This window comes from Battus philenor, unplaced genomic scaffold (assembly GCF_028537555.1).
Source record: "Battus philenor isolate CCGP_79_NKW_IND1 unplaced genomic scaffold, ilBatPhil1.0.hap1 SCAF_22, whole genome shotgun sequence".
NCBI lineage: Eukaryota > Metazoa > Arthropoda > Insecta > Lepidoptera > Papilionidae > Battus > Battus philenor.
The window spans coordinates 1,038,559-1,051,810 of NW_027181685.1; the positions used below are offsets into that span (position 1 = coordinate 1,038,559).

General features: G+C 32.6%; 1 protein-coding gene across 1 annotated transcript; it reads left to right on the forward strand.

The window, feature by feature from the left end:
- Positions 1-11,236: 11,236 nt before the first annotated feature.
- On the forward strand, positions 11,237-12,247 carry LOC137923577 (uncharacterized). Its single transcript, XM_068766795.1, has one exon. It carries the CDS (start codon positions 11,237-11,239, stop codon positions 12,245-12,247), a length of 1,011 nt encoding a protein of 336 aa, XP_068622896.1.
- The last annotated feature ends 1,005 nt before the right edge of the window (positions 12,248-13,252 follow it).

Here is a 13,252-nt window from a genome sequence, read left to right on the forward strand (position 1 = left end):
ATTTGCGAGTTCGATTCCTGCGATACAATTCTATATAATCACACTTTGTTCATTAATTATAAAGAATTGTCACAGATCATATATAAAATTCTAGAGGATGGGCAGCGGTGTTCTTCGCGTAATATGATACTACACTACAATCGCTAACCCGCCTGGTGAGCGTGGCGATTATGATATATCCCCCATATATCTATGGCGAAGACGACGAGAAACGAAGACGAATAATTTGATTTATTTTTAAACGGTTTTATTTAGTTCGACCCGTACGGAATTTATTTGTTTATTTATTTGGGTCAAAATTAGAAATTGAAATTTAAGCACCTTCCCTTTGTCAGATTGATCTGAAATTTGGTATACACATTTAATTTAGATGACAATACAATATAACAAAATCAATAACATTATACATCTAAGATGGCCGCTGATACAAAATGGCGGATTACATATTTATCCTTAACCCCCTCAATATGGGTATCAAATGAAAGGGCTACACCAGTAAAACACGATGATTATGTCAAAATTTAAAATTCAAGATGGACGCCGTTCCAATATGGCGGACTAGGTACATATTTTTCCACGACCACCACAATATGGGTATCAAAAAACCGTTTAACTTAAAAGTTTTTTAAATGCATTTATTCAACTTATGTGCAATATTTTAACAGATATACTGTCTTTTCTGTAATAGAAGTCAAAGTCCATGAAAACAAGATCGATGAGTCGATGTGAAGTCACACTTGATTGTGGCAATTGACATACAATCAATAAAAGTGATTACTCTGAAATACTTTTTACTTTTTTTCTATTGTAGACAAGCTACTAAACTTATGACAATACGAAGGCGATCAAAGTATCTTATTTTAAAGATAAAGATAAAATTAATTTATTTAACATTGATCGTCATTTTTTTTGAACTTAATCTATTTTATTTTCGTCTCTACCTCGCAACGCGCTATAGTTGTGTAGAAGAAGCCGGAAGAAACTCCACAAGAACACATTTTTTAACTAAGTTTAACAATACAGATGTATACATATACACTTTATCGGATATAGCCTAAATGAAATCAAAATAATCAAGCGACATCACTGCCAAGGATTCTTGACATTTTTCGCTTATTGAATAATAAACTATTCCGTCAATTAACTTTTAATATGAGTTTTGAATTTTGTAAATAGTAGTCTAGTTATATTTGCAGTAAATTTAAAAAATCTGATTTCGTTTATAACAAATGAATTAAATACATTTTGCAGATGAAACTTTGGTAGAGCCAGTTTTTCTCGGTGTTTTGTAAATACACTATGGACATACTATATTTTTTTTATAATCTAACATATAAAATTCTCGCGTCACGGTGTTCGAACTTGACCTCCTCCGAAACGGCTTGACCGATTTTTACCAAATTTTACATGCGTATTCAGTATGTCTGAGAATCGGCTACTATCTATTTTCCATACCCCTAAGTGATAAGGGTGGTCCACCCCTAAATTTTATTTTTAATTTTTTAGACAATTTTTTTGGTTTTTTATTTTATTATGATACAGCATACAAGAATACATACAACCATAAATTTTACCCCTCTACGATCAACCCTTATCTTACATTTGTTAATTAAAAACTTAAATTTTTTTTGCAAAACAACGTTTACGGGATCAGCTAGTTTATTATAAATATTTTAAACATACAATATATATTGTTAGGCCAATGTAAAAATATTGACCTGTTTAAGCCGATTTCTCATCTTGATTCGGGACACTAATCCGTAACACGGGTGGCTCTCTTTTGTAAAAGAAATATATTATCAATATCCGCAACTTTATTCCAAAGCATGGATTCATAAGACGTAATGCTGAGGAAATAAATTAAAAAATATATTTATTTAGAGTCTAAATAAATAGTAATTGATATACAAATGATATAAATAGATACTAAATATAGAACATATAATAATATGATACAATAAAATCGATTATCTTCTGACACAAGATTCTATGTGGCGTACAAACTCTATTAACATACAAATGGTCTTGTCGGATACTCCAGTCAAACTGGAGAAGATTGACTCGAAGAGGTTATTATACAATCGAAACACACTAGCTTGATTCCAGGCTTCTCTCGCATATTTACGATAATTAACAACTTAATTTAATTTCAAGTTATTTGATTTTAATATAATATTAAAAAACTTAAAGTACAATAAACGAAACACGTATCTATAATATATATGCATGTCACTAGATGTACAGAATGATTGTTTATAGGTATAAAAACTTTAAAGTCGTGTAAATATGCAAGTCGTGTAATGTTCAGCATCTATTTCCATCATCTGTGATGAAAATAAAATATATTTATTAATTTTATTTATTTTATTAAAATACGCCGGGACAATATAAACTATAATTAAATATAACGATTTTTATACTATATTATCATTACGTTTTTTATTATCATAAAACCTTTGATTTTTAATTAGGATGTACAATATATTCACCCCCCTATTTGTACTTATATATCTATATTCAAACACCTTTGTAAAGGAAATATCCATAGATTATATAAAAAATCTTTTAGTGTTATATTTTAAATATAATCTAACGATATAACTCTATATCTGTGTTCAAATAATACATGTATTATAGGTGTTGTATATATATATATATATATATATATAAAAATGTATACATATATATATGTATATATATGCATATATATATATATATATATATATGCATATATATGATAAGAAATGTTTGTTAAATATATATACTTAAAATCTTAATTAATATCTAACCATTATACTGACAAGAAACTTACATTATATTAACAGTTACCTAAACACGGACAAAAATGAAATTAATTTTATAATTAAGTAAACTTTTGAAGTTTTAATATTTTTTAATTACTCTAAAACTGTGATCAAATGATAAAACTTTCGGGGTTTTAATTAAAATAGAAAAAGTTGAAGTTTTTGAATTATTAAAAATACAGTCGACGGGGGAAATCACGAGCGACACCTCGGTAGAGTTCACTGTACATCACGACACTTTAATCTTCATATTAAATGTCATCATTTAGAACGGATTTCCCCAAACTTTTTTGTGTCGTAGACCCCTTGCCATGTTTTTCCGTGTTGGGCAGACCCCCTACTTATCCCATATTGATTTCCTGTAAATTTCTAACTGTAGTGGAGTTTAGCGTTAAAACTTAAAGTAAAAACACATGTTAATTGATACATTTATTAATTGAATTTAAATTAAAACTACTTAAAATAAAATTTTGTATCTGTTATGCAAAATATGCGTAACATTAAATAAACATAAAATAAACTATAAATAAAATAACATAAGCAATAAGTCAATATTTTTAGTGAGAAGGATGAACCTGATGCTTTATTAATAAATTATCAACGTTTGGCGTCAATTTTGTAAGGGTTAATCTTAGATCTCCTCGGCTAATGATGTCCAGTCTGTTTCTTTTTTCTTCAAAGGTACTTTTATAAATAATGTAAATGTTTTGATATTATAGGATAGTATGATGTAAGTAAATAGGTACTATCAGTGTATGTGTGGAGATCCACTATCGTGGACCCCCATTTTTTTTGCTGACGTAGACCTCTTGCAGGTTGTCATAGACCCATAGGGGTCGATATAGACCACTTTGGGAATCACTGATTTAGAACAACAAAATAGAAAAAACATTTCGAAATTTGTTACGATATGTTAGACCAGGGAGTGTTTTGGGTTCTTCAGTTTAGATACGAGATTGTACTTCATCACCATGCTAGCCGATAGAGGCATAGACCTTCATCAAAGATCGCCAAGTATCTATATCTCTACTACCCGTGACTTTGACTATTTGGTCGACCCACGAGTTGCACGACCGTTACCACGCCCATACATACGTCAATGACTTTTGTTTCTGCATAACTCTTCATTTCTCCTTCTATCTCCCACCGAAGCGATTAGAGATTAGTTTTAACCAAGTTAGAATGTTATTTCGTTATTCTTACTTTAAAGTACAAATGAGAACACACTTAACAGAATTTAATAAATAGATTGTCCGAAAATTCGGTCTGATTTTTAATATTAAAAATATAGTTATTCAAAAATGGAACTTTTAAAATAACTCTTATTGGTCGTCAACTTATTATCTATTTATATACATTTAACATATTTATTTTTAACTCGTCTACTTTCAAGATGTTATAGTTGTGTAGAAGAAGCAGGAAGAAACTCCACAACAACACATCTTTTTATAAAGTTTAACAATACAGATTTATACATATACACTTCATCAGATATGGCCTAAATGAAATAAAAAAACCGACATCACTGTCGAAAATTCTTGTCATTTAAATATTCGTTTTGACTTTAGTAAATAGTAGTCTAATAACGTTTTGCGAAATTTTATTAAAAATTATTTAAAAAATTATTTTGTTTGTTATAACTGCCCATAGAAGCCTACTACAAGGCATACAACATAGGCTTTTCCTAACGACATTTGACATCTTGGCCTCCGCTTGCCATGGCGATCGCAGTGTGGTTTTATGGTACGTATAGGACACTGCTATCCTTTGAAAACTTTTTTGTGAGCAGTGACAATCCTATATAATTAATGCACAAATTGTGAGTTATATAAGATTATGTCATGGAAAGCGAATCTAGAATCGCAAGTTTCACTCTTCTACCAGTGCTTTCAATGATGATATCGTTTATTACAAATGAATTACGTATATTTTGCAATGGAAATTTTGGTAGAGTCAGTTTTTTTATGGTTTATTGTAGAGTAAACACGTTCACTGCGGGCCCAATTTTGAAGAACTTTCAGCTGATGCGGCTGAGGTCGAATCAGCCTCAAGCTGAACTTCCTAGTAGTGCGGTTGACGCCTTTTCTGCCTCATGTTTCAATCATTTTTTTTACAATATTGAGTCAATGCTTCGCAGACATAAAGAGTTTTACGCGCCGCACCAGTGCAAAGTCTACCATGAGGCTGAATCGGCCTCAAACCGCAGGGAACGTGTTAAAATAAAGTCTCCATTTGGGAACCCCGTAAACTTAAGTTGCATAGTAAAGGAACTTAATCTGATTGTACTTGCCATCAAAGTATGATACACGGATGCCCATCCGCATTCTTCTCTCTCCTAATGAATATTAATAAAAGAATATTCCATAAAGAACTTCGTATTATGATCCTTTAAAACTTTATTAACTTATTACTAAGAAATTAATATTCAAATTGTCGATGGCGTCCAGAATAATATTCGTTTGCGTGCTATTGTATTCAAAAGTTTATTATTATCGAGTTGTTCCGTCACGTATTCGTGCAATTGAAACCAATGGAACCATAACAGGTCACAGTTCGCAATTCAATTGTTTATATACAAGGTCACTTTGGCGGTGTAACTTTAGCTAGTGGGTAATATCCGTAATTATAATAAATCAATGTGTATGTCTACGAGATATATTCCGCTATGAGAAGGTATTTGTTCATATATAAATAAAAATGACCGACATAGTCCAGAGAATCGTAAACTTGTATTTACTGTATGCATGCCATAAAGCAAGCAGAACAGATGACCACTAGAGCCTTAAGGTTTTAAGACAAGGCCAGCGGAGGCCGTCCACTCACACGATAGCCTATTTTAAGTCCACGTAAGTCTCTGAATACAGGTCTATTCTAACTCGGTCTTATAAGAAATCTAATGCAATCTACCAAAACTCGGCCATCATGCAAGACGAAGGGGAGAGAGAATGCTTCCTCAGGAAGGTGGTGATAAATGTCATAGGTAAAAATAAAACACAGTAATAGATTCAAATAGACTTGAATATGAATAAAAAATTAAAGCAAACACTAAAATATAGAAATAAAATAAATAAAGTAGTACCAAAAATAGTGCAATAAACAGTATAATATAATATGATAATTATAAATAAAATATGTGTTAAATGTTTGAACAATAAATGTAATGTTGCAAAATTAAATAGTAAGGATGGATGTATGGCTAATCGAATGAAAGAGAAAGACTGGGAAAATTGTAGAATGAAAGAAATAGTACGACAGATAACATGATGCATGAAAGAGAAGAATGTAAATAATAAAAAATATGAATAAATTATTAGAAATAAAAAGTCCCTATCCCAAACGAGATAGAGGAACGAGAGGTCCCCAATAGCGGGGACCATAAAAAAAACCTACCAAAACTTTAGAACAAGAAGTTGAATAAGAAACGCGAGAAAAGGTCTCTCACAATCAAGTAAATCAAATGTGCTGACTTTATAATAACTAGTCAGTAGTAAAACGACTTGAATAGACAATCCAATTAATTTTCCGACTAAGTGACACTTTCATTAAAATTATAAGATATCGAATTCTATCCACGATATCTGCAAACGTAAGTTATATGTGACATTGCTTGGGTAAGCGATTTTATGAGAGAATAGTTTAAAAATGAATCATAAATGATAATGCGAATGTAGTAGAAAATTGACGTTGATTTATAGGACAATATTGTTCTTGCGATTACATCGATTTAAATTAATATATGTGTATATGTCATTAGGGGGTGATGGTCTCATTCTTTAAAGTCGTTCATAGCTGATAATGAATCTATCATCATTTCAGCCGTAGGGTGTTCACTGCAGCAGCACTGGAACTAAGGTAACCCAGAGAACTTAGACTTCGGACTCGAACTCGGAATACTTCTTCTTTTTAGCCATGGGCGCCAAGTGCAAGGTATTGGCCTCATATATACACATACATACAGAGTGAGTCAACAACAACAAGTTTGACTCACTCTGTGTTTGGCACTAATCGGTGTAACATAACTCCTGAAGATGCCCCGTGGAGGGGTGAAATACGTGTTGAGTAATTTGGTGGTGGCGGTTGTGTGATTCGCATTGTTTGCCGCATACGCATTTATCAGCGGAGCTGGCGGGCGGTGCATTTCTTGCACGACTACCACTGTATGTGTGGAAGTGGCTAAATAGTGGTCCTTTTCTTACTTAGGATGGACTTCCGCGAGGTAACGCCTGATTCCATTAAACATATATATATATATATATATATATAATAAACTACCTTATATATAAGTATATATATATATATATATTAGGTAGTTTTTAATTTGTTATTTTTTTTTCTCTTTGATACAGCAAATTGCTTCGTTTAATGAAAAAAAAAATCACAGTACAATAAAATCTCATATAAAATAGAAGCAGACGATCCATTGTTCTTTTATATTTAAATTTGTTTTAAAAATATGCTAAACACAACATCGAGTCTCATGCAAACGAAGATAAAGCACGCAATGTTTAAATTTGAAAAGGGTATAAAAAAATTACAATCGAAAATGGTCACAGTTTTGTGAAAAGGGTCTATAGGTCTTTGTTGATTTATTGCTAATAAGGTTTTGTGATGATACGTCATTTAGATGATGTAAACAGGAACCGAGGTGATGAAATTTTTTCGTTCCTTCGAGCACTGACTTTAAAGAAGTTACTGAAAAGCTTCTCCTCAACATCAGGTTTGAGATGAACACCTGTATTTATGTGACCATGGCTTATTTTGTTATTCAGTTAGAAGGCCTAACATTTAGGCACACCTATTACAATTGCGAAAATTCATCTATTGTTGAATCGTGTACTTGTGATGCTTCTCCAGGAGTTCAAGTATTGATATAAGATTTCATCAGGCGAAATCCAGATTTGTTGGTTCATCAAATTATCAAAGACTTCAAAATTTAAAATATCTTTAATCAAGTCGGCATTTACATGCACTTTTGAATCGTCAATTATTTTAACATTAGTAGTAAGCTATCACAGGCTATTTTTTATAGCCCCCGCTATTAGGAGTCTCTCGTACCCCTATTTTGTTTGGGACAGGGACTTTATTTACCAATAATTTTTTCAGGGTTTTACCTTTATTCTACACTCACTTTCATTCTTCTCAATTTCTTTTATTCTTTCCTTTTATCCTTCACAATATCTTGCAAAAATTTTTTTGTTATTTCATTCCTTCTGGCTTGCGTCTTTTTTACTCTTAGGTGGCCAGGTACAATTTTATTTCTAATCTTCATTTTATTCTTACATTTTCTATCATTATCTTTTAATATCACAGGTTTGTTTAGATTTGACTTTTTAATACATTAAAGTCTTGTCTTACATTCTATTATTATTTAATAAATTCCTTTACATGTGCAGCAAACGACAGAAATGATGGGCGAAGCGACACAGGCACAGGTTTAGCACACTGATCTGTTGAGAAAAGCTAGCTTGAAACTGAACAATTGCTCTTCTAAATGAAATTTAACAATTATACATATATACATTATAATATCAATCACATAAATGATTCAACAAATCAAGTTACATTAAGTTCAACTAAACACGTCTTAAACAAGATTTATTTAAAAAAATTACTGTTAATAATAGATTTTAAAGCTGCAAAACGGGGGTGTTAGATATCTTGTGGAATTTGTTATAAAAAGATAAATAGATAAGGTAAATTACATTTATTCAACATAGGAACTTTTGATCTATTTATATTTTAATATATTTTATTTTTGTCTCTGCTTCGCAAGGTGTTATAGTTGTGTAGAAGAAACAGGAAGAATCTCCACAACAACACATATTTATATAAAATTTAACACATATTCATATATATACACTTTATCAAATATAGCCTAAATGAAATCAAGACAATCATTCGTTTAATGAATAATAAGATCTATCGTTCAATCTATTTTTAAAAGCGATCTAATTTTTTTTTTAAATCTAATTATAATACGTTTATTACAAATCAATTAGAGACTTTTTGCAATCGAAACTTTTTCTATTATTTTATATATGCGTACTACAACCATGCCTATAAAGTATTTGTTAACTCTATGGAAGACGAAGTTAATAGTAATATAAATAAATATAAATACATTTAAAAAACTTTAAAGTTAAACGGTTTTTGATACCCATATTGTGGTGGTTGTGGAAAAATATGTACTTAGTCCGCCATATTGGAACGGCGTCCATCTTGAATTTTAAATTTTGACATAATCATCGTGTTTTATTAGTGTAGCCGTTTCATTTGATACCCATATTCAGGGGGTTAAGGAAAAATACGTAATCCGCCATTTTGTATCGGCGGCCATCTAAGATTTATAATGATATTGATTTTATTATATTGTATTGTCATCTAAATTAAATGTGTGTACCAAATTTCAGATCAATCTAACAACGGGAAGGTGCTTAAGTTTCAATTTCTAATTTTGATCCAAATAAATAAACAAATAAATTCCGTACGGGTCGAACTAAATAAAACCGTTTAAAAACAACTTGAACATGAGATAAACTTTTTACTTACTTATCCAATCAGTGAATTTTATTATAAAAATAAAATACAGATTTAATTCAGTATAATTCATTGCTTACAATATTTTCTGCTGGCTTCCGTCACGTAAGATAACGTAAGAGCAATGTTTACTTGCACTGTTAAACAAATTACCGTAATTACTCAAAGCCGTATGAAGGATTAGGAATATGAGATATAAAACATCATTGCGTTTAAAAATTATATCGTAGCATTATAATCTCTACGTGGTTTAAAATGAAAGCCTATATATTATTTTTAAGGCAATTTCAGATAAACATTGCGAGTCATTCTGCAGGTATAAATTAAAGTATTCCATCTTTTTGATAGTAGATATCTTTTGACATAGAACGCCCTGCTATAATAGCATAAAAGTACAATGTATTTTAAAAATTTAATAAAAAAATACTCATATAAAAATAGTTTGAAAATTACGTATTCCCAAGGAGTAAGTCGAATTTGTTTATAAAACATAAATCATTTATTTATTATTACATATCAATTTCGTTCACTTCAAAGTAATTCTCGTCCGATAAAATGTACTTTGTTATTTAATGGAATCAGGCGTTACCTTGCGGAAGTCCATCCTAAGTAAGAAAAGGACCAATGTTTAGCCACTTCCGCACATGCAGTGGTAGTCGTGCAACAAAGTGCGGCAAACAGTGCGAATCACACAACCGCTACCGCCAAATCACTCAACGCGTGTTTCACCCCTCCACGGGGCGTCTTCAGGAATTATGTTACACCGATTAGGGCCAAACACAGTGACTCTGTGAGAGTTTGCCGCATACGCATTTATCATCGGGTTGGCGGGCGGTGCACTTTGTTGCATGACTACCACTGCATGTGCGGAAGTGGCTAAATATTGGCCTTTTCTTACTTATATGTTATTTGGTCAACGCTTATTAAAGTCTTTTAAACTGTGGGAATAGTTTTTATTTGACATATGTCCTCTATCGTATGAAAAAGGCGTTCCACGTTGGCTTTTTGAGTTTGCTATATAGCCAAAAGTCGCACAGAACCAAATCAGGCGAATATGATGGTTGCAGAACGATATCCGTCAAGTTTTAGACGCTTTTTTCCAAAAAATTGAGCGATTTTGACACTTGAGATACAAAACGTTCTTCATAATAGTTTGGGACAACTTTTAAAAACCGACTCTAAAATTACCTGCCTTATTAATGCCCGGGAGATTTAAATGACAATTTACATTTATACTTTATGATAACAGTATGCATTTTTGGACTTATTTATGAAAATCATCAAATAAAACGTATGGAAGATAATCTAAAAATTATGTTTTCAGAACCTTAGTAGAAATCCTACATACCCTGTCCTTTCTTCCAGAGACAAGGCATTTTGAACATCCAGAAGATTCTCCTTCCCCAAAACTAATAAAAGCATAGAAGAATATTTATAACATAAACATTTTAAAGTCAGTTGTCAGTCAAACGGTAACCACTGTGTTAAAAACCAGCCTGATTATTATTTAAATAAGTTATTAAAAAGTGATCAGTTCTCGTGTCTATCGTTGTGTGTGTGTTACAGTCACTTAATTTTTCGACTACTATAATTTTTATCTGCTAACTAAGATAATATCTAGTACAAAAGTTCAAAAATAATAAACAACAATCATTTCATAGTGACGAAGCAAATTTTGGTCGCCGTTGCTGCGCGTACAATTCAAAACATTGCGCGCTATAGTTAAGTGCGAATATTGTATGCACCGTGACCCCGGCCGGCAACTTGCTCTGTGACGCACGCGCCAAAGACTAAGTAGCGTTAAGTTGGAGCAACGAAACCTTGTCCCCGCTTGTCTCTGAGAAGCAATTTTATAATTTCAGACTTTAAATTACTAGTATACACATACTATAAACATGAAGTGTGCGGGATGCGCTAAGCTTATTAAAGAACTGGGCTCCATTAAATGTACCTCGTCAACATGCGAAAAAAGTTTTTGTACACTGTGCATAAATGTAGCAGCCATAACCAACGAGACAGAACATACATGGAAGTGTCCTGAGTGCTGTGCCTCACAAAAAAAGGGCGGATACAACAGCTTCACACCCATCCGCTCTGCCCCAGAAAACATTACCCTCCGAAAAAAGCCTGACCAAAACGGATCTGAAATGAGCCAGCTGACTGAACAGCTACGCCTACTAACGTCTGAGTTCACCTCAGTTAAAAATAAACTGGATGACTTAACACAATCGATTGCATTTACAAACGAAAGACTAGAGGAAGTAATGCTTAAATGGAATGCAGCAGAAGAACGGATTAAACTTTTAGAAAAGCGCGAACGGGAGGTAGAATCGCTACAGGTTACAGTTCTAAGTCTACAACAGGAACTTTCTACCCAGACACAAAACAACTTAAAAAACGAGATCGAAATAGTTGGTATGCCCGAAACAGCTTCTGAAAATCTATACCACACGATACTCGTGGCCGCAAAAAAGGTGGGGCTAGAATTAGAAGAAAAAGACATAGACTGGATCAGCCGAATTGGGCCGCGTCGTCCTCCGGTGACAACAGCCTTACCAGAGGATGGAGCTAAACTGCCACGTCCTGTTGTAGTACGTTTTCTTCGCCGAACAAAACGGGATCTCTTCCTAAAGGCAATAAAATCAAGACGGAACTTGAGTAGTTCCGACCTCGATATATCTGGCTCACCAAAACGTATATTTTTTAATGAGAGACTGACTAAAGAAAATAGAGCTTTATTTCGAGACGCCCGTCTTAGAGCTAAACAACACGGCTATAACTTCTGCTGGTGTATACATGGTGCCATATACGTCCGACAACGCGAAGGGAAACCGGCGATACTTATACGATCCCACAAAGACCTGGAAAATCTTATTCATAAGTCTGTGTCTACTGATTCTTGTTAGATGTATTTTTTGTTCAACTATCTGTAATGAACATAGAGAGATAAACTTGAGTAATATATCCGACAGTGATTTAAAGAATACTTTTACCGATAAACTAGGTTCAGACCTAGACTCCATAAATCCTCAATGTCAAACTGTGTCTGACTGTACTAGAATTAGAGAATTTGTTGTACCGGACCATAATTTTAAAATTTTTTCATTAAATATAAGAAGCATTCATAAAAACTTCGATATCTTACAAGTAGCCCTAAAAAATATAAAAGTCCCTTTCGATATGTTAGTCTTAACTGAATGTTGGCTCCATGACTCACTTATTGTTCCACAATTGCCGGGTTATAATTCGTACCAAACAGAAAAATATTTAAACCAAAATAGCGGAGTGGTTATATATGTAAAAGATACTTTGAATGCAATAGCATTAGAACCATCAATAGACGATGCAGTCTGCTTAGCGATAACCGTTCCCAAAATGATTCACGTACTCGGCATATACCGATCTCCATCTATTAAAATCATTGACCCTTTTCTCACTTCTCTAGAAACATATATTAATGAAACTGATCGAAACAATATACCGTTTGTTATTGTTGGTGACATAAACCTAAACATACTGAGTACCTCAAATAATCTACAGAGCTTAGAATACCAGTGTTTTATGGCAGAACGTGGTTTTCTCCCAGCTATAACGGAACCGACACGTGAGCTTTCATGTCTTGATCGTATTTATGTTAAAGGGATTAGTTATCAAAACGTAGTTGGTGTAGTATGTCAAAGTGATATAACAGACCATTATCCAGTAATAGCTGGCCTGAGGATACAAAAACCAAGATACCATTGTGTAAATCGTCTAGTTATCAAAAGGGACTTTGTTGCAATTAAAAAAGCTCTAAGTGAAATCGACTGGTCTGTCGTTTGTGATATAAACGATGTTAATAAAGCAAATGAAACCTTCAATTGTATATTTACGGATATTGTTAATAGACATTCGAAGGAAATTAAAATAAT

Coding starts and splice junctions, on each gene's coding strand:
- LOC137923577 (XM_068766795.1), top strand. CDS start 11,237: ATGAAGTGTGCGGGATGCGCTAAGCTTATTAAAGAACTGGGCTCCATT.